Consider the following 20242-nt stretch of genomic DNA (forward strand, 5'->3'; position numbering starts at 1 on the left):
GTTTTCACCGACTGAATGTTCAATCGCCGTTTGTCGGTCATGGAATGTCTGAGCAGTGTGGTATGATTTTCCAACAAACTCTGACGTAATCTGATCTGGGCATGAACAGGTCAGAGACTTGAGGGCAAAACTGTTTGTGGCAACTGCAGTCGTAAAGCTATCATAGCAATTGTAATCCTAAGCCATCTTTGATAAGCCATCCATGATTAAGCAAAAATCACTTTGTGCAAAATTGATCACTCTACAAAAGCATCCGTCTCAGGTAGAGGGTGTGTTCTCCAGGTTCAAAAACATGCCAGTAGGTGGATTGACTGCTCTAAATTGCTGTTAGTTGTGAATGAGTGTATGAATGTGTTGTATGAATGCGTATGATGCCATGCGATGGACTTGATGTCTAATCCATGGTGTATGGATCCAATTCATAGCCTCACTCCCTGGACTGGCTCCAGAATAGGCTCAAGATGAGTGAATAAAACTGTTCATGTATTACAGCATTTATATGCAAAATACTAAACTAGTAGCTGTATGCTTTCCTTGTTTGTTAGGAGAATTAGCCTTGCTGCAGGCATAAACTGAAAAACACTATTGTGCTCTGACTGAAGTGGAAAATTGTGTGCGTGTGTTACTTTTAACATGGACCAGAGTTTGGGTTCTGATTGGCTGTGCAGTTTGATTGACAGCATGCCCTGTCTATTGATTGGCTCTTACGCACTCCTCTCTGTGTCTTTCAGGTTTCAAGTGTCCTGTTTGCTCCAAGTCAGTGGCGTCCAATGAAATGGAGGTTCACTTCATCATGTGTCTAAGTAAGCCCCGCCTCTCATACAACGGTAAGCCACGCCTCTCAATGCAGCACACATCCTGTACACTCGTCCCACACTGCCACTCTGTTCATCCATCGTTCTATTTTAGTCCTTTGTTAATGATGTCTCTTTTTTCCGTCTCTTACGTGACTCATCAATAAGCGTCTGTAAACTCTGAATGACCCCCAGTCTTCGTCCCCACTGTCCCTGTCTCTCTGTTTCTCTCTCTTTAGTTCATTCACAGCATTTCTTCTGTGCATGTGCTGATGTAATAATATCAGATTATGATGATTGTCTTAATATTTTACTATGCTGTACGATATAAGATTTTGTGAGTTCTGTGTACAGTTTGATTTTTAGAAATCTTGCATGATTAACAGAATTATAGGATTGCCTTTTCCAAAAAGGACTTCTTCCAACTGGTCCAAAGGAAACAACCTTAGAAGACAGAATGGGATAATGTCATTATGGAAACATAAAAGTTTCCTAAAAATAAGCCCACACAGGCAGCCTTGTCTACACAGAGCCATGATAATATCTGAAACCCATGTTGATATCATTGTGTTGAATTATCTTCATCAGGTGTGGACAAATGATAAATACATTATCTATTCCACCAATAAGTCAATAAGTCACTGGCCAGCGGTTGGGCTATGAACCGTCCTCACGTCACAAAAGATATTCAAGTCTGTCAAGTGTCTTTATTCTCAGTCAGTATGTTTAACCGTGTAATGACTGTTACTTACAGCAGGGGAGTTTACCTACAGAGCAGCTTTGATTTGCTTGCTCATCCGTGCACTGTTATTAATTAAAAATGACCAGATTATTCAAATCATTCTACCATCGTTCTGCCTCGGCAGTGTGTATCGTGTAGCAGGCGGTGAGATTCAAAACAAGTAGTGCGGTATGTGAAGAGAGTTGCATGTGAACATATATGCTATATAAAAATCCGTAGTTTTGCAAATCTCTGCTGATACAGCATATAATTATTATTGGCACTTCCCTATTTCCTTGTTTCTGTCTCTTCTTCCTCTCTCTGTGCGCCATTTTCCCGTTAGCCTCTCTCTCTCTCTCTCTCTCTCTCCCCCTCTCTCTCCATTTAATATTTTCTCTGGTATTTGTGGTGCATAATGGTGTGGTATTAAAAACCCTACTGTGGTTTAAAAAAATCTGCATAAGTGGCGGTGATGGTTTTTTTGGGTTTTTTTCCCCTCCATATTGATTTTGATGCCAGTAACTTCATTTCTGAATTACCTGCATATTGACTGATCTCCGTTACATTATGTGTATATTGGCTGGAGCAGACGTAAAGCCTGAGAGCAAGCATGCCAAGAAATGGTTTTGGGTCAGATGGGACCACAGGCAACGCATTTGAGGTTGAGGATGTTTGTGAATCAAGTTCATTCGTGTAAGCTTTAGTTACAGATGTTGGTCAGGGACGAATTACTGATCGGAACTACTGGGCACCGGGGTCCTGGCCACTTGGAGGGCCTCAGCTAGCATAGATGTAAAGTTCATGATTAGACTAGTACACTGTCACACACACTATACAAAGGACACGAGTCAATTGATGGTAAAATCAGTAAAATTACAGAATCTGAAATAAATTCTGAAATGTTATTGGTGTGTGGTTCTGAATTTGTAACTAATGAGTGGTCAGTTGGTGGACTGTTTTTAATTGGAGCTAGATAAGCAGATATGGATAACCGTAAATCCACACCAAGTGTGTAAATGATTTTAAAATGAGAAACAAGCCCAAATGGGTCTGATTAAAAACCGAACTCAGAACTAAAATGGTGCTGAAGATGACTCTGCATGTGCTCACTGCTGGACAATGAGTCTGAGCGTGTTCAAGAGCTCGACTTTGTCGAGTTGTTAAAGGAGTTTGTGAGCTGAAAAGCAAGAAAGGAGCCAAGCAAAGGGAAAACTGCCTTCTGTGCATCAACTAAACTAGTCAAAGGCTCATTAAGGATGGGTAATATAATAATGTACACCGATCAGCCATAACATTAAAACCACTGACTGGTGACGTGCATAACATTCTCGTTACAGTGGCACCTGTTAAGGGGTGGGATATCTTAGGGAGTGAACAGTCAGTTCTCAAAGTTGATGTGTTAGAAGCAGGAAAAATGGGCGAGTGTAAGGATCTGAGCGATTTTGACAAGGGCCAAATTGTGATGGCTAGACGACTGGGTCAGAGCATCTCCAAAGTGGCAAGTCTTGTGGGATGTTCCCAATATGCAGTGGTTAGTACCTACCAAAAGTGGACCAAGGAAGGACAGCCAGTGAACCGGCGACAGGGTCATGGGAACCCATGGTGAAGGCTAAACGTTTGGTCCAATCCCACAGAAGAGCTACTGTAGTTCCCATGCTGAACCCTGTCCACCGCTGAAAGTACCTACATTGGGCACATCAGAACTGGACCTTGGAGCAATGGAAGAAGGTGGCCTGGTCTGATGTTATCTTTACATTGTGTGGACGGCCAGGTGCATGTGCATTGCTTACCTGGGGAAGAGATGGCACCAGGATGCACTATGGGAAGAAGGCAAGCTGGCGGAGATGGTATGATGCTCTGGGAAATGTTCTGCTGGGAAACCTTGTGTCCCGGCATTCATGTGGATATTACTGACACGTACCACCTATCTAAACATTGTTTCCAACCAAGTACACCCCTTTATGGCAACGGTATTCCCTAATGGCAGTGGGCTCTTTCAGCAGTATAATGCTTCCTGCCACACTACAAAAATTGTTCAGGAATGGTTTGAGGAACATGACAAGAATTTAAATCTATAGCTGTCTTCAAAAAGTAAGCTCAGGTGTGGTCCAGGTGGAACATTTTGCACCAGTGATTGATCACCAGAGAGCGGGTCATCTTCAGCACATAGTTTAGGAAAATGAACAAGGTGAAGATGCACCTGAGAAAGTTACAGCTCATGCTAGTAAACTCAGCTTAGTATGGCTAAATCTGATGACCAAGCAGAATGGCTAAATTTATTGTGTGATTCACAAGGTAAGATACTTTCAAGCTTTAGATGGATGTTTATTATTTTAGGCAGCGTCTTCTGCTCTTGAGATAAAGTCTGTACCATTTAGAACACTGCGCAAGGACAGCTGTCCTGTAAGGACAAATCACGCTGCTCACTTTCTTGGAGAAAGTGCTAAAAAACATGGCAGACTGAGTGTAGAGCTTCCAGGATTCATTTTCTGTGTGTGTGTATAGTATTTAACACCGCAGGCTTTATTGATGATGTTGATGGAATGAAGCAGGTCTTAACACGATGTGTATTTGAGGCCTCTGCTCTGTTTCAGTCAGCTCTAACACACACACACACACACACACACACACACACACACACAAACTCCAGTAAATTCTCACTTCTTCTTTTATGCTGCTGTGGAAAGGAAGAAGTTTAAAAGGTAAACTGAGCAGTGAGACCCCGCCACGTTCATTAACATCACACAGCTTTTCCAACGCAGCAAGTTGGAGATGACACCTGATGAAATGTCCTGATATCAGAGAATTACTGAGGTGAAGTGAAGTCTGTTATTTTCAGGTATCAGGGTGTATTCTCACTTTCACCACTCTTACTGACGACTGATTAAATATGGAGGCGTTGTGTGTTTAGCTTCCTTATGACTGGAGGATCGCTATGTCAATAACTTTACTGTTTACATAGGCACACATCTGTAGTCGACTATTCTGCAGCTGTTGCAGTGGCCACATCTTAAAGGCTCGTTTTGTTTTCATTGACACTTTAAATTAAAACGAGTCCGAGCACTAGACCCATGACCATATGCATAATGTCTCTCTATATAAACACCACAAATAACATTCCATGTTAGTGACCTCAGTAAAGAACCGTATATAGGCCTCTCCTAAACTGTTATTTCTGCTTGATGTCATGATTACAAAGTATGTATGAGGGAGGTTTATTTAAAATGAATTTAGAACTGCTTACATTTTTTACTTACAATAGATGAGTCCAGACTCTTTAATGGATCTACATGACTCTCTCTCTCTCTCTCTCTCTCTCTCTCACTCTCTCTCTCTTTCTCCTTTACTTGAATTTCTCCCCCTCTGTTTCTTTTTCTCTGTGTCTGTCACCTCTCTGTTGTTTTCTTTCCATCTCTCTTTCTATATTTCTGTCTGTCGTTCTCTATCTCTCCATCTGTTTGCCTATTTTCTAGTTTCCCTTCTCACTCTATTAGCTAAATGTAAATTCTGTTTTAAGAGATCGTGCACTGGTCAGCTTACCTGGGATTTTCAGAACGCACACACTCACATACGCACACGCTTACACACACACATACGCGCACACACATACACACAGGGATTAGTTTCTGTGTGACTCGAACACTCCTGGGATTAAAAATGTAACCTAAACAATTACTCTTGTAAAACTTAATGTTGTAGCTGCACTCGACATGTCAGGAGTGTGTGACATCAAATCAACAGTGTATAAAAACATGCACACCTACTGATTAGGAGGAAGTTTGTCAGGATAGGACTGCTGCTTACCAGTCAATTCTTCATTACACACTTCCTAACACACTCGCATCCAGGAAAGGAAACAGAGGCCAACAGGGGACTGAAACTCTCTCTCTCTCTCTCTCTCTCTCTCTCACACACACACACACACACACACACACACACACACACACACACACACACACACACTGTCTTTCTACAGCCTGATACACAGCTAAATCACAGGCTCCAAGCTAGCAAGCTCAGGCCAGTGTGCGAGATGAAACCATAGTTATAGGTTCCAAATGCCATAGCCCGGGCAGACTTCCCTGTGTTCCAGTGTTTTCTCTCCCTCCTGTGGGTGTGTGTGTGTGTGTGTGTGTGTGTGTGTCGGTGTAGCACTCCAGTTCATGCCCAGCCTGATTGAAGATTGATGTCACCTGGTTCTCATCTACTCATCCAATCTGCAGCATTTATAAACCCTTCTTTTTCAGCCACTCATCGCCAGATTGTTTCCGGCTTCAGTTACACTTCTGGCCTTCCTCGCTTTTGTTTCCCGTCATGTCCAGTGTTTCCTTTGTTGAGTGTCCCTGTGCTTATCCTGTCTGTTTCTCCTCGTGTTCCAGGTTCACTGCTCACGCTGCCTGTCTGCTCACTCTCTGCACACTTCCTGCTACGCTCAGCCCCGCTATCCGTTCCTTCGTGGCGTGTTGGCTGTGCGCTCGTCTCTCACACAGCGGATGCGAATTTGAATCCCGACCCTGACTATTCATTATCATATTCCTTTCCCATTTACCCCAGTTTCCACTACCCTTCAATAAATCCTGCTAACTTTCAGTCGTGTGTGTGTATTCTGCATTTGGTTCCCCTCTCTGTGTTCCGCATAACAGAACAATCTGGCTAACATGGACCCATCAGAGCCAGCTCCCCTGCAGTCAGCCCTGTCTCATCAGGGAACCCTCCTGGATCAACATGAACTACAGCTTCGTGCACTTCAGGCCATGATGGACCAGCTTGGGCTCCTCACCCAGCAACTAAACAGCATCCTTCCCCAACTGGCCCAGACACCCTGTGGCCCCCATCCCAGTCAGTCTGCCCTGGTGGTCCAATCTGCTGCCTCTCCCAGTCTACCATAAGGGGAAACAATCCAGGGGAAGGAGGCCGCCAGACACTGTCCCTCCGCCAGGGGTCCCTTCAGTGTGGCAGAGTACTCTGTGGAGTTTCAGGTCCTGGCTGCTGAGTCAGGCTGGAATGAAGAGGCGCTCCATGGAGTGTTTGTGAACAGACTCAGCAAGTGGATGAAGGATGAACTAGCCCTGAAGGTCGAGCCAGACTCCCTCGACCAACTAATCGCCCTGGCTATCATGTTAGATAACCGCATGCGGGAACAGCACAAAGAGAGAGCCAGCCAACCCCAGGCACTTTTCACCTCCAGTTCTCTTCTGCATTCATGTGCCAGTCTTGCCCCTGAGCCTCATCCCCATCCCAGAATTATGTCACCTAACTCCAAGTCACCCTGGGAAGAACCCATGCAGCTGGGTTGGACCCGGCTTACTCCTGCTGAGCGGAGTAGACGGGCCCATGCTTCTGTTATGCCTGGCTAACTGCTCCTTGCATTTAAGGGGGGGTTCACCAGTAGAACGGGGGCTACTGGTGAGCCAAACAGCTGCTACTCCTGACCCCCATCCTGCTTTCAGATTTTTATTCCTGCCACCCTGTGCTACAACCAGCTGTCCGTTCCCCTCCTCGCACTTATCGACTCAGGTGCCCGAAGATAACTTCCTGGATAAGGAGTTGGCGTCACACTCCGGCCTACCCATTGAGTCCCTGGATCCTCGTATTACTGTCAACGCCCTGGATGGGAAATTCCTGGCCCTGGTTCCTCAACTCTGCCTTTGAGCTGCTGCATGGGGCCACTATTTTCACAAAGTTGGACCTGTGGAACGCATACCACCTGGTCAGGATCAGAGCAGGGGACAAGTGGAAGACTGCATTCAACACCCCTCTAGGCCACTTCGAATACCTGGTCATGCCTTTCGGCCTCACCAATGCCCCAGCTGTGTTTCAAGCTCTCGTCAACTACGTATTCCAGGACTTCCTTAATCGCTTTGTGTTTGTTTATTTGTATAATATTCTCCCGTGTGTTCACTGAGCACACTCTCAATATCCATCGTCCTGCAGCAGCTTCTGGAGAACCGCTTGTTTGTCAAAGCTGAAAAGTGAGTTTCATGTTCCCACAGTCACATTCCTGGGGTACATCATTGAGAGCATGCGAGTTAAGGCTGAACCTGAGAAGATCTGGGCTGATCCAGGTAATGGTCCTCCTGGTTGTCTGTTTGTCCCTGACTCTGTACCTTCTCAGGTCCTCCAGTGGGGTTTGAGTTTGCCTGAGTTTGCCTGCCACCCCGGCTCCAATCGCACCCTAGGCCTGCTAAAGCGGCGTTTCTGGTGGCCAACCATGGAAGCAGACACCCGGGCCTTCATCAATTCCTGTACTGTGTGCACTAGGAACAAAGCCTCACACCATCCACCGGCTGGCCTGCCGCAACCCTTGCCTGTTCCCAGCTGCACCAGGTTACATATTGCCTTAGACTTCGTCACTGGTCTAACTTCCTCGCAAGATAAACCCACCATCCTGACCATTATAGATCGTTTTTCTAAGGCAGTACACTTTATTGCTTTCCCCAAGCTCCCCACAGCCCATGAGACTGCAGACCTTGTGACTACTCACTTCTTCTGGCTACATCGTCTCCCCCAGGGCATAGTGTCTGACCGCAGACCCCAGTTCGTTTCCCAGGTATGGAAGGCTTTCTGTAATACTCTAGGGGACACTGTGAGTCTCTCTTCGGGTTTTCATCCCCAGACGAATGGCCAAGCAGAGCGGGCTAATCAGGGATTGGAAGCAGCGCTGCGATGTGTCACCACCAACAACCCCTCCACCTGGAGCTCTCAGATTCCCTGGATTGAGTATGCCTGCAACTCTCTGTCCAGTACTGCCACTGGTGTGTCCCCTTTTATGTGTTCCTTGGGTTATGAGCCACCCCAATTCCCCACCCAGTAGGGCGATATTGCCATTCCATCAGTGCAGGTCCACATCAGGCGTTGTAGCAAGATATGGAAGGAGGCCTGTTCTGCCCTGCTCCGCTCTGGTGACTGTAACCAGCACCTGGCTGACTGTTGTTGTACTCCCGCACCCAGCTACCAGCCAGGCCAAAAGATTTGGCTCTCATCTAAAGACATTCCCCTCAAGGACAGTTCCAATAAACTCGCCCCTCGTTATCTAGGCACATTTACCATTGAGAATGTCATTAATCCCTCTCTTGCCATCTCTCTCTCTCTCCAATTATGTATGTATAACTCTCTACCTTACATCATCTCTCTCTCTCTCTCTCTCTCTCTCTCTCTCTCGCGCTCTGTTATTGTTATAACTGGATACTAAAACATTATTTGGTTTGAACAGATAATAAATACAGATGAATCAGTAGGTGGTGTAGTGTGGATTTTTTTTTTTCTTTTCGTGTGTGTTTTTTTAGGAGGCATGCCAGAAAGCTTCAGAATAAGTGCATGCATCAGGATCCTACCAGACAAAACTAAAACAAGTTATGCAAGTGTCAGGTTTTTACTCTAATGTGGAACTTCGAGAATGGCTTGCTGAAGCACATGAGGATGGTTGCCAGGTTTCTGGAAATTCCCACTACCACTACAACTCAAAATCCACATTTCTATCCAGACAGCAGAAAAGGTATCTGCTTGCGTTGAGATTCTGCAGTATGGAAGCAGTGGACACTGCGCTATCCCATAAGTCAATGGGACTTGCGCTGATGGGAATAGCTGTCAGAATAAAAAATGGCAGAAGGCAGCACGTTGGCGCTTTTTAAGTTGTAGGTCAAATGACAATGCCAATATGGCGGAGGTAGTAGGTCCGGCTTGTATTTGTACTACAGACATATATTGCTCAGTGCATATCGTATCATCGGCTGAGCAGTTAATTGTGGTAAACATTTCTGATTTGCAATGAATGGACAAACAGATTCAGTTTTAGCCCAAATTAAAGCCTTACTGCCTTATGAGCTCCAAAATAAAACCATATTTCTGTATAAACCAAAGGACTATGCACTCACACAGTATATTGAGCTGCTGGTCAGTTGTTACATATATTATGGATAAGTAAATCCGGCAAAATATTATTAGTTGGCTATTGTTGTCAAATGTAGCCTAAATAACAGGTTGTTCATTTGGGAAAGGCATTGTTGCTTCGAAGTATAGTTAACTTTGTCACTCAGTCACATTAGACAGAAGATAGAAAGCTTTCCAGAAATGTCAACAGTTGAATACAATTATAATACACTTATGTACTGCAAATTGCTATATATATATATATATATATATATATATATATATATATATATATATATATATATATATATATATATATATATATATAATTATAATTTGTAAATGAAAATGTCTTCTGTTTTCAGTTTCTAGTAATTTAGGTTGTAGGGTTAAAAAAAATAGTAATAATAATATCAGGTATAGACTGCACAGTTCTGGTTTTAAACTGAATTGGGGAAAAGGTGTGTGTATGTATGTATGTATGTATGTATGTAATGTTTATTTATGTATATAATATATACCTATATATGCACACATACACAAATAGAAACATTAGCAGGCAGTGAATGTAGTGGCTAATTGCAAACTTGTACACTAGTACACATCTACATGTGTGTTTTAGTTAGAAAAGTTTTATATTTTATCGGTCTGGTAGTCCTACAAACAGTGACAACACCCGAGACAAGTTTTATGATAAATCCAACTTTTTCTGATCATATCATACATTGACGTGCGCTAAAATTACTGAAAGAACTGAGTTTCACTTTGTAGTGTATTTTTGTGGGTTTGATAGGTTTTGAAAGTAACATGAAAGTAAAGTAATTAGTAATCTGATTCCTTTTTTTTTTTTTTTTTACATGCAGTAGTCAGTAATGTAATCAGATAACAATTTTAAAGTAGTAATTAGTAATCTGTAGTGGATTACTTTTTTGAATAATTTACCCAACACTGATGCACTTCCAGTTATCTTGTAATTTAGTACACAACCAAACATGTATCTAAGTACTTGTCAGGGCCTTTTATATAGTTTTTAATCTGTTTCCGAATTTTTTGTGCATTATTCATAACAAATTGATCATCATATAGAGATGCATTTATTTTTCGGGAGCTGTTAAGATGGGTCGGGAGAGCTGTCTTGTTGCAGAAGAGTTGTTCCATCCTAAGCCAAGAAGGATCCCTACGCACCTCAGACTCCTTTTTCCACCATGAAAAAACATTAAGGTTTGCTGCCCAGTAATAATACTTAAACTGTGGTAAGCAAAACCCGCCCTCTCTTTCACTTTTACACAAGTGCTTCTTAGATATTTGCACATTCTTTTAATCCCACAAAAATGCCACAATTGCTCCATCTAATTGTTTAAATAGGCTTTGTGGTATAAAACGGGGAATTGCCCGAAATTCACCTGGATTTTTTTGTTTTTTATCATTTTTTTAAAAATAAAGTTTAAAAGTTTAAGAACTGGGATTGATATTGATTGTAACCGGCATTAGCTCACTTTTCTCCCAGTTAATTGTAAATCCGGAAAAGGATCCAAATTCTTTTATCAAGGACAGTTCATTAGTGATGGACTTGAGGGTTGGAAATGTACAATAGTATGTCATGGTATAAATATTTTGAGCACTAAACAGATACAGACAATGGCGTTGATAGACATCCCTTCTGTATTTCTGTCTTTGCCTTAATCCTGTACCTTAAGAGCTCTCTCACTCACGAACACACACACTGTCTTGACTTCTAGCTGTCCTTTTCTACTTTGAGTGCCCTCTCTCCCACTCTCTCTCTCTCACTCTGTCTCTCTCCCTCACCCTATATCTATCTTTCTCACCCTCCAACTTTGTCCCATAATTCTATAACCTCAAGTGCCCCCCTCCTTTTCTCTCTCTTGCTCGCTTTCTCTCTATCTCTTTAATAAAGTGTGTAAAGACAGCATACTGTACCACTGACCTCAGAGGATAAAAGTAGTGCAGATGAGATTCTGCCAATTTATGGAATGTGTGTGTATGTGTGTGGAACAATTCAGAAGGTTGCGCTGATAGCATTTACAGTTAGCTAGTGACTTAACTTCCAAATATAGAATTCCTCTAGACTGCATTAGCTGTTAGACTAATTCTAAACTGGTCTGTCACACACACACACACACATGCATGCACAGCCGCACAGGTGTTTCCAAGGGAAGTGGCAAGTCTTTATAAAGAGAACGTGTGGGTCGTTGTTCTTGTATGTTTCCTGGCTTTGCAAAAAACATGTTTACCAGTTGTGATGGAGATAACATTGTGTCTGTGTGTGTGTGTGTATGTGTGTGTATGTATATGTGTGTGCGTGTGTGTTCGCCTGTCCTCAGATATCAGCTTAAATCAAAAGAACTGCAGGTTTCAACATGCGTCTGAGGACATGTACTCGTCCTCTTCGCCACATGGTTGACTATGAAGATACAGGATTGTTCTCCACACCGCCCCCTGCTGTCAGCACAGTCTCAGCTTAGCTCTCTCTCTCACACACATACACTGCGTTTCAGCCGATAATGGTGATCATGATGAAATTAAGTGATCGGGATGTGTGTAATTAAAGGGCAGAGGGTGGTGCAGTAACCTTCTGCTAACCTTTTTCCACTGGTCACTGATATGGTCAGCTGTGTATGGTTTCAGTTGGGAAAAAGGCCTCAGGGTTGCGGGCGTGTGACATTGATCTAATTTGGCCTTTTGCAGTAATGTACATGACTCTTTATCCCAGATTGCAGCCTGCAGGAACTTATTCAGTAGTGCAGTCTCTCTGATCCGTCAGGACGAGGTGAAGAATAATGTTGTATCTTACACAGACACATGTTCGGGAAACCGTTAATAAACTGATAAGGTGCTCATTTTATTTCACAACCTGCATGTAACAAAGAGTTTTGTGTGTGTGTGTGTGTGTGTGTGTGTGTGTGTGTGTGTGTGTGTGTGTAGATGACGTGCTGGCAAGAGACGCAGGCGAGTGTGTGATCTGTCTGGAGGAGCTGCAACAGGGAGACACCATCGCTAGACTTCCGTGCCTCTGCATCTATCACAAAAGGTAAACACAAGCATGATAATGCTTGTACTAATCCCTGTACTTTTTCTCCTCTCCAGTTGTGTGAATTTGTTATTCTCCTCCAGATAACTTATTCATTCTTTTGTAGTGGCATTTCTATCTAGCCAAATTTACTTCAGGTACTGTTACTGACTGTAGCACTGTATTGTTTGCTCCTTCCCCTCAATAAGTAGAAAGGGATTATTATAGGATCTATTACATGACTGGCCAGGTATTATTACAGCGGTGACCCTGACATGTTGCTGGCTTCATATACCTGAACTATAAGATTCATACAATTCACCAAATTCTAATATTTGGTTGCATATCCCTTGTTTGCAATAACTGCATCAAGCCTGCGACTCACTGACATCACCAAATTGTTGGTATCTTCTTTTGTGATACCTTTTCAGGCTTTTACCGCAGCCTCGTTTAGTTGTTGATTGTTTCAGTGGGTTTCACACTTCAGTCTCCTCGTCAGGAGGTGAAATACTGCTCCACTGGGTTAAGGTCTCATGATTAACTTGAGTTAAAATAAAAGTCTGAAATTTCTTTACTAATTCCCATCTGGCTTTCTGATTCTTATTGCTGATGAGTGGTTTGCATCTTGTGTTATAGCCTCTGTGTTTCTGTTCTCGACATCTTCTTCGAACAGTGGATTGTGATACCTTCACCTCTGCTCTGTGGAGGTTGTTGGTGATGTCACTGACTGTTGTTTTTGGGTTTTTCTTCACAGCTCTCAAAATGTTTGTCATCAGCTGTTGTCGATTTCCTTGGCTGACCCATTCAGTGTTGTTACTCAGTACACCAATGGTTTCTTTCTTCTTCAGGACATTGCAAATTTTTGTATTGACTATGCCCAATGTTTGTGCAATGCATCTGATAGATTTTCCTTCTTTTCTCAGCTTTAAAATGGCTTGCTTTTCTCCCATAGACAGCTCTCTGATCTTCATGTTGGCTTATCCTTTTTAAACAACAAATGCAGTTTCACAGGTGAACCGAGAGTAGACATTCAGAGCTATTTATTGTTTGTTTAATCAATTAAACAGGACACACCTGGGTCAAAGAAACACCTGTCAATCACATGTTCCATTATTCTTGCTCACCTACAGATTGAGTGGTCTGATACAAAATGTGCTTATGTTCTATGTCATTTAACACATCTACATATACATACCAGGAAATAAAAGCTGAAAATTCTAAACTCTCTTTTCATGTACATCGTTTGATCTCAAACCCAAATGTCTTCAGTCTACAGCAAAAACAAATGAATTAGCCTTGCCGTTCCAGTAGTTTAGGAGGGGACTGTATATTGATTTCGCAGAGGCCTGACCAGTGATCCTGAGAACCTGGGAATCTCGCAGAACTTTTCAAACGTGACTCAAATTCAGACCCGATGATCCTCTAGTGGCATTAGTGTGTGTACCTCTGATACGAGTGTATCAGGTGGAGTAGACGTGCTTGGTTGAGAAATAGTCCACGAACCAAAAATCTCCAAGTAGCAGTGCTGTGGTCAGGAACAGATGCTGGTAAAGGGCAGAAAAGAATTAACACACATTGTGCAGTGAAAAAGATAGATACTATTGTCTAACCTTACCCTATTATTTTCTTCTTCTTCTTCTTCTTCTTGTTTCTCCTCTTTTGTTGTTGTTGTTGATAAAATAAAGGAGTACTAAGCATATTTAAATCATGTTTAAAAAAGGGGAGTATGTGTTTATTTCCAATATTAACCAACATATCGTGTGTGTATGTCTAGCTGTATAGACACATGGTTTGAGATCAACCGCTCCTGCCCAGAGCATCCTTCTGACTGACCTCCATTCCCTCATACTACTGCTGAGAAAGGTGAGATTTTTCAGGAACACTCCTAGATGAGTACATTACACATCATTTACAGGTGAGGTCATTCTGCCATGCAGAATCTGCTAAATGTTTTTTTTTTTTTTTTTTTATTAAATAAGATTTTGTTTTTTTATTTAGTACTGCCCTGAATAAGCTATTTCACATAACAGATCTTTACACATAGTCCACAAGACACAATAATAACTGAATTTACACACAGGAATCACTTTATATACACTTGATTCTTAATAATGTGTGCTGTTACCTGGATGATCAACAACTGTTTTTATGTTTTGTAATACACAACTGTTACAAAAGGTGCAAACATTCACTGATGCTAAAGAAGGCAACACTACATTACAGTTTTTCTCGATTGCTTCAACACATTTGTCCACTCTGACATCACATTTTCAAACCAGTTAACACGCAGGCTAAACTGAAGCTCACTGGCCAAAATAACTCATTTTGTTTGCAAAATGCTCGAACGCTCACAAAGCATTACCAACATGCAACAAAAGGAAATATTTCCATCAAACACGACAACTTGTGGTGAAATTAAAGTATTCTTTCAATCAATCATTACACAACGGACAACAAAATACAGCTACCAATTTTCAATATGAAATATGATACTTTTCAAACTCAGAAATGCTGAATACTGGGGAAAAAAAAAAAACAACAACCAAAGGAAACTTGGAAATATCAAAAGGTGGAAATATCAAAATAAATAAATAAAGAGTTGAAATATTCAGAATTTCACATTTAGTCCATTCGTTCCTGACGATTATGTCACAGGTTCTCATAAACATCGCATTGGATGTTTTCCCTTGCAATGCACCGAGGGAAATACCTCCTTGAATGGCGTATCCATCCCTGGCAGTCCTCCGCACCTATTGCCAGGCAACTAGCATTCATTGCCTCCAGCAGGGACATCTGCTCATATGGCCGGTGATCATACACCTTCCATCTTCAAGCAGAGAAGAACTCCTCAGTTGGGTTCAGAAAAGGAGAGTATGCAATTGGAATTGTATCGTATCATACAGGGCTGTGCTGCAAACCATTCATTCACAGGGTGAGAGTTGTAGAAGGCAACATTGTCCCAAATGATGACATACAGAGTCATGCCAGGCCTCAACAGCCCTCTCTCTTTGGGTGGAACCAATCTTTCATTCAGTGCATCAAGAAATGTGATGAGTTCTGTATTGTATGGGCTGATAGTTGGTATGTGGCAAAGGACACCATCATTGGAGATGGCAGCACACATGGTGATATTGGCGCTCCTCTGACCTCTGATGAGCCCAATGATGTTCCTCCCGAGTCTCCTCACTTTACAGAGGTTGAAGCCAGCTTCCTTTGTTATTACAATAACAAATCCGTACCTGCACATACTGGAAGCTTGCCTCCTTCACGATGTCAGTTTCTTTGGACTGGAACTCTGTACAGCTGCTTCATTCTGACATGGTTTCGTTTAAGGATTCTATCAATAGTTGCCAAACTCGCACTGTTAATATTTCTAAATGCTCCTTGATCTGCAATTACTGCTGCCTGGATTTCATGCAGTCTGATCGCATTGTTTGCCATGACCATATCTACAATGGCATCCTCCTGTTCAACATTAAAGATCTTTCGTCTGCCACCAGTGTGTGGTAATGTGTGGATTCTAGAATGTAAAAGCAAAAAGCATATCAAAATTGACATTATGACAGTCACATAAATGGGATTGATGAACCATCTGCATTACTGTAGACACTGATGTTCTGTAAAGAGTACAGAATACAGTAAAGCTGAAATACACAGTGGTATGCAGTAACATTGTGACTTGCCTGTTTTCGTTCCGAAAAAGCCTGACAATAGATGCCACAGTGCTCCAACTCAGAACGGGCTGGACCCTTTGTCTAAAGGACAAGCCATGATTGATGACATGATTGATGACATGGTCAATAATTGTTGCCCGAATTTCATTTGAAACTTGAGTTCTATTTTCTCCTCTTGCTGCGGCTCCTCCACCACACATGCAAACTCTTCTTCCTCTGGCCCCTTTGCCATGGCCTCTTACTCTCCTTCCGTGCCTTCGGCCTCTTTGATCCATGCTTGCAAGTAGCAACACAGAGGTGGCATCTTTTATAGCTGGATGGTAAATGGCGCACTTATATAGTGCTTTTATCCAAAGCGCTTTACACTGTGTCTCATTCACCCATTCACACACACACTCACACACCAGTGGTAGCAGAGCTGCCATGCAAGGAGCTAACTTGCCATCGGGAGGAACTTGGGGTTCAGTGTCTTGCCCAAGGACACTTCAGTATGTAGTCATGTGGGCCGGGAATCGAACCGCCAACCCTACCATAAGTGGACAACCCGCTCTACCACCTGAGCCACAGCCACCCTGACTAATTGCTGATTGAAGAGTTGTGCACACGAGATCCACACAGGTGCATTAGAGATTCATATTTATGCAAGTACTTTCTATCAGCTGTGAATAGACGTTTTCTTTTTGTTCAGCACAGTTAATCCAATAGAGTTTGGAGTCTTTCAGTGAGTAACTGAAAGGGTATGAAAAAGGATCCCAGTTTGATTAAGCATGTCTTAATCAAACGGGGGGTAAACTTTTGAACAGTATGGTGGGTGTAGATTATTATTTTGTCTTCTGGGAAACACATAAATATCTTATGTAACAATTTACACCCACCATCCTCTTCAAAAGTTTACACCCCCCGCCCCCCCGGCATTTAATGTATCGTGCTGCCTTCTTGAGTATCAGTGAATGTCTGCACCTTTTGTAAAAGTTGTGTACAAGTCCCTCAGTTGTCCTCAGTGTGAAAAGATGGATCTCAACATCATATAACCGCTGTTGTAAAGGGGTCAAATATGCAGAAGATGCTGGAAACACAAAGAATGTGCAAAGAATTTAACTATTCAGGACAAACAAGGGACTTATGAACAACTATCACAAAACATAAAAGCAGTCCCTGATCATCCAGGTAACAACACACAGTATTAATAATCAAGTGTGTGTAAACTTTTGAACTGGTTCATATGTGTAAATTCAGTTATTATTGTGTCTTGTGGACTCAGGGCAGAAATAAATAAACAAAATACAATTTAATTATTTGTTTAATTAACATTTTGCAGATTCTGCAAGGATTATGTAAACTTGGGACCGCGACTATATACTTATCTCTCTCTCTCTCTCTCTCTCTCAGGGCACTTTATGGACCTGCACATAGCTATCTGGACACTGATGTAACCAAATAAAACAATCAGTCCTATTTATTCGATCAGATTGGATCAAACCTGCGGCGATGGTGACGCGGAAACCAAATAGAAGAACAGAACACACCGTCGAGTGTTATTTTCACACGTATCCCACAATCCCCTTGCCTGCTCTACTAGCTAGCGACCGCGCTACCCGCTAACTGCCCCCATTTTAGTGACCGATGCTGGATCTTTGTCCCCTGGAGTCTCAGGTCTTCGGAGTTCTCCTGCGTTCCTCTGATGTACCTGTCCAACAGGAAGATTGACAAAGGGCTCACAGCTGGAGGAGGGGCCAGGGCCAAACAAAACCAATCAGATGGCCGTGCCAATTGTGGAATATGCTGAATAGATGGGTGTTGCTTGTGCTTCATGTTGTCCTTATTTGAAAATGGGGGTGTGGCATAGGGGCGGGGTTAGGTGTAGAGGCATACCTGGATTATGGGGTTGGAATTCACGTGGGTGTGTGTTCTATGCGCCAAAGCAGGGTGTGTGTGTGTGTGTGTGTGTGTGTGTGTGTGAAGTTTACATTTTGCTGTGCTATGAACGTTTCAGTCTGATTTGTGTGTGTGGGTGCGGGTGTGCAGGGGGTGGGGTTGGCAGCATTGGGAATTGAAATTTCCCACTGAGTCACATCGGAACGTTTACTGATGTTTCATTTACATTTTCAATTTACAATGTCACTCCAATTCCTCCCATGAGTGTGTGTGTGTGTGTGCGTGTGCGTGTGTGTGTGTTTGTGTGCGTGTGTGTTTGTGTGCGTGCTTGCTCGTAGACATCTGGAAAGCTGCTTAATGTCTGGATGTGGAACCACAGACAGACTGGTGTGAAACTGTTGCGAGATACGATCTTCCTCTCCTCTTTTTTTTTTCTTTACAATCCTGTGAGAAAACTCTCACAAAAATAAACTCTTGAAGCTCCTGGATGCCTCTGCTGTATAAAGAACATCCGCTATTAGAAAAATGTGAGAATTGTAAGAAAAAAAAAATCCACAAGGGAAATATGATGGACAGAAACAGCCTGAAAAGGACTGAAGGGTAAGAGGCGGGGCCATGCAAACTGACCACTCAAATGGCAGTCCTGATCCCGCTGGTATGATGAGGTGGGCCTTGCTTGTACTTCGTGTTATCTTCATTGGGAAATGGAGGTGTGGGGTGAGGATGGAAATGATCGCAAAGCGAATTGGAAAGCAGGAAATGCGCACTTGGTGACGATGGAGCGTCGTTAAGGGACGCTTTCATTTCCTGCTTTCCATCATTTCATTTTTTTTATGGGTAATACATTTCTGAAGATGTGAATGGATGCCTGTTTTTAGGATGTACAAACTTAATTGTCTGATGACTTTGATGTGCAGTCTGTGGGCTGAGTAATACTGATAATGATATCTATAATTAAAAAAGACAAAATAATGGACTTTGTGTATCTCTCCTTCTATGAGACAGTAATGTGCATGTCAATACATTTTTTTTTTTTCCCGGTTTTCACTATGGTGCAGGAAATTGCAGATGGTCCAAATGAAGACATACTGTATTAGTACCCATTTAACAACCCACCTACACGAGGAGAGAAAAAAAAGGGGTGTATCGGGGTGGGGATAATTAATAAAGGGCTTTAAAATGTGATGAGTCATGAAGATATTTAGGGTTAAACGGCAAGCTAAGATTACCATCCTGAGAAAAGATTCCTAAATGGCATAATTTTCTCAAACGAGAGAAAATTGGACAATTCGCCTAGCCATTGATCATAAGACAGGATGTCAGCAAAGGCTCTCTCCATAGAGTAAACATTAATATACATTTTCCCAGTGGGGCTGCAGAAAAATCTCCAAAAATTGTTTTATCTCTACTATCTCATTTTTCATTTTGTCAATACATTGAATCCACCTCCAAATGGGAAATTCACAATTCAAGGTCACCCTTACGTTCCCTGATCATGAGCTGTAATGTGAGCAGAACAGGGTCATGCCTCTTCTACTGAAAAATATGGAGAACCGTTGTGCTTAAAAAAAATGGAGGGGAATAAGTTAGGTGTCATTTTACACAGGGGAATGCGAAGAGCATACAAAAGATGATTAGGTGTACACGGGATTAAACATAATGCTGACATGGGAATCCTGAGTGACAACAGAAAAGCGGTTGCGCGATCATCCGGGGATAGCGAGTTCAGGGAGGGAGGGGTGGCATACCTTATCAATCACAGCGACACTAGCCAGTCATAGGCAATCGTCTGAGAGCTCATGCATGCAGAAAGTGGGTGGATAGGGTGTTCCTCAGAGCGTGTTATAGGTGGGAATTGGCCATGACTAATTAAGGGATAAAATTAGGGGGAAATCCAAAACTACATAAATAACACGGCCATGTCCCAATACCAGCTTTATTAAGTAAGGATGGTGGAGATAGTGAGAGGCTAGTCCTCATTCACTGTGACTGACACACAGTTTAACAAAATATTATTATTATTTTTATGGAGAGTCACTGTAAATATACGTACACTGATCAGCCATAACATTAAAACTACCTGCCTAATATTGTGTAGGTCCCCCTTGTGCTGCCAAAACAGCTCTGACCTAACGAGGCATGGACTCCACAAAACACTCCAGCACATCCCACAGATGCTCGATCAGATTGAGATCTAGGTATGGAGGCCAAGTCAACATCATGAACTCTTTATATTCCTCAAAACATTCCTGAAGTGTTGCAGGGAGCATTATCCTGCTGA

The 20242-nt window shown here is 42.5% G+C and overlaps 1 protein-coding gene across 1 annotated transcript in view; it reads left to right on the top strand.

The window, feature by feature from the left end:
• znrf1 (zinc and ring finger 1) overlaps positions 1-18937 on the top strand; it is a 55580-nt gene extending 36643 nt beyond the window's left edge. The window contains exons 2-5 of the mRNA XM_053631270.1: positions 732-827; positions 12328-12433; positions 14187-14275; positions 17476-18937. Of these exons, the coding sequence (XP_053487245.1) occupies positions 732-827; positions 12328-12433; positions 14187-14244 (260 nt within the window). The 3' untranslated portion in view covers positions 14245-14275; positions 17476-18937. The remainder of the gene's footprint in view (positions 1-731; positions 828-12327; positions 12434-14186; positions 14276-17475) is intronic.
• Positions 18938-20242: the final 1305 nt, after the last annotated feature.

This window comes from Ictalurus furcatus, chromosome 8 (assembly GCF_023375685.1).
Source record: "Ictalurus furcatus strain D&B chromosome 8, Billie_1.0, whole genome shotgun sequence".
Taxonomy (NCBI): domain Eukaryota; kingdom Metazoa; phylum Chordata; class Actinopteri; order Siluriformes; family Ictaluridae; genus Ictalurus; species Ictalurus furcatus.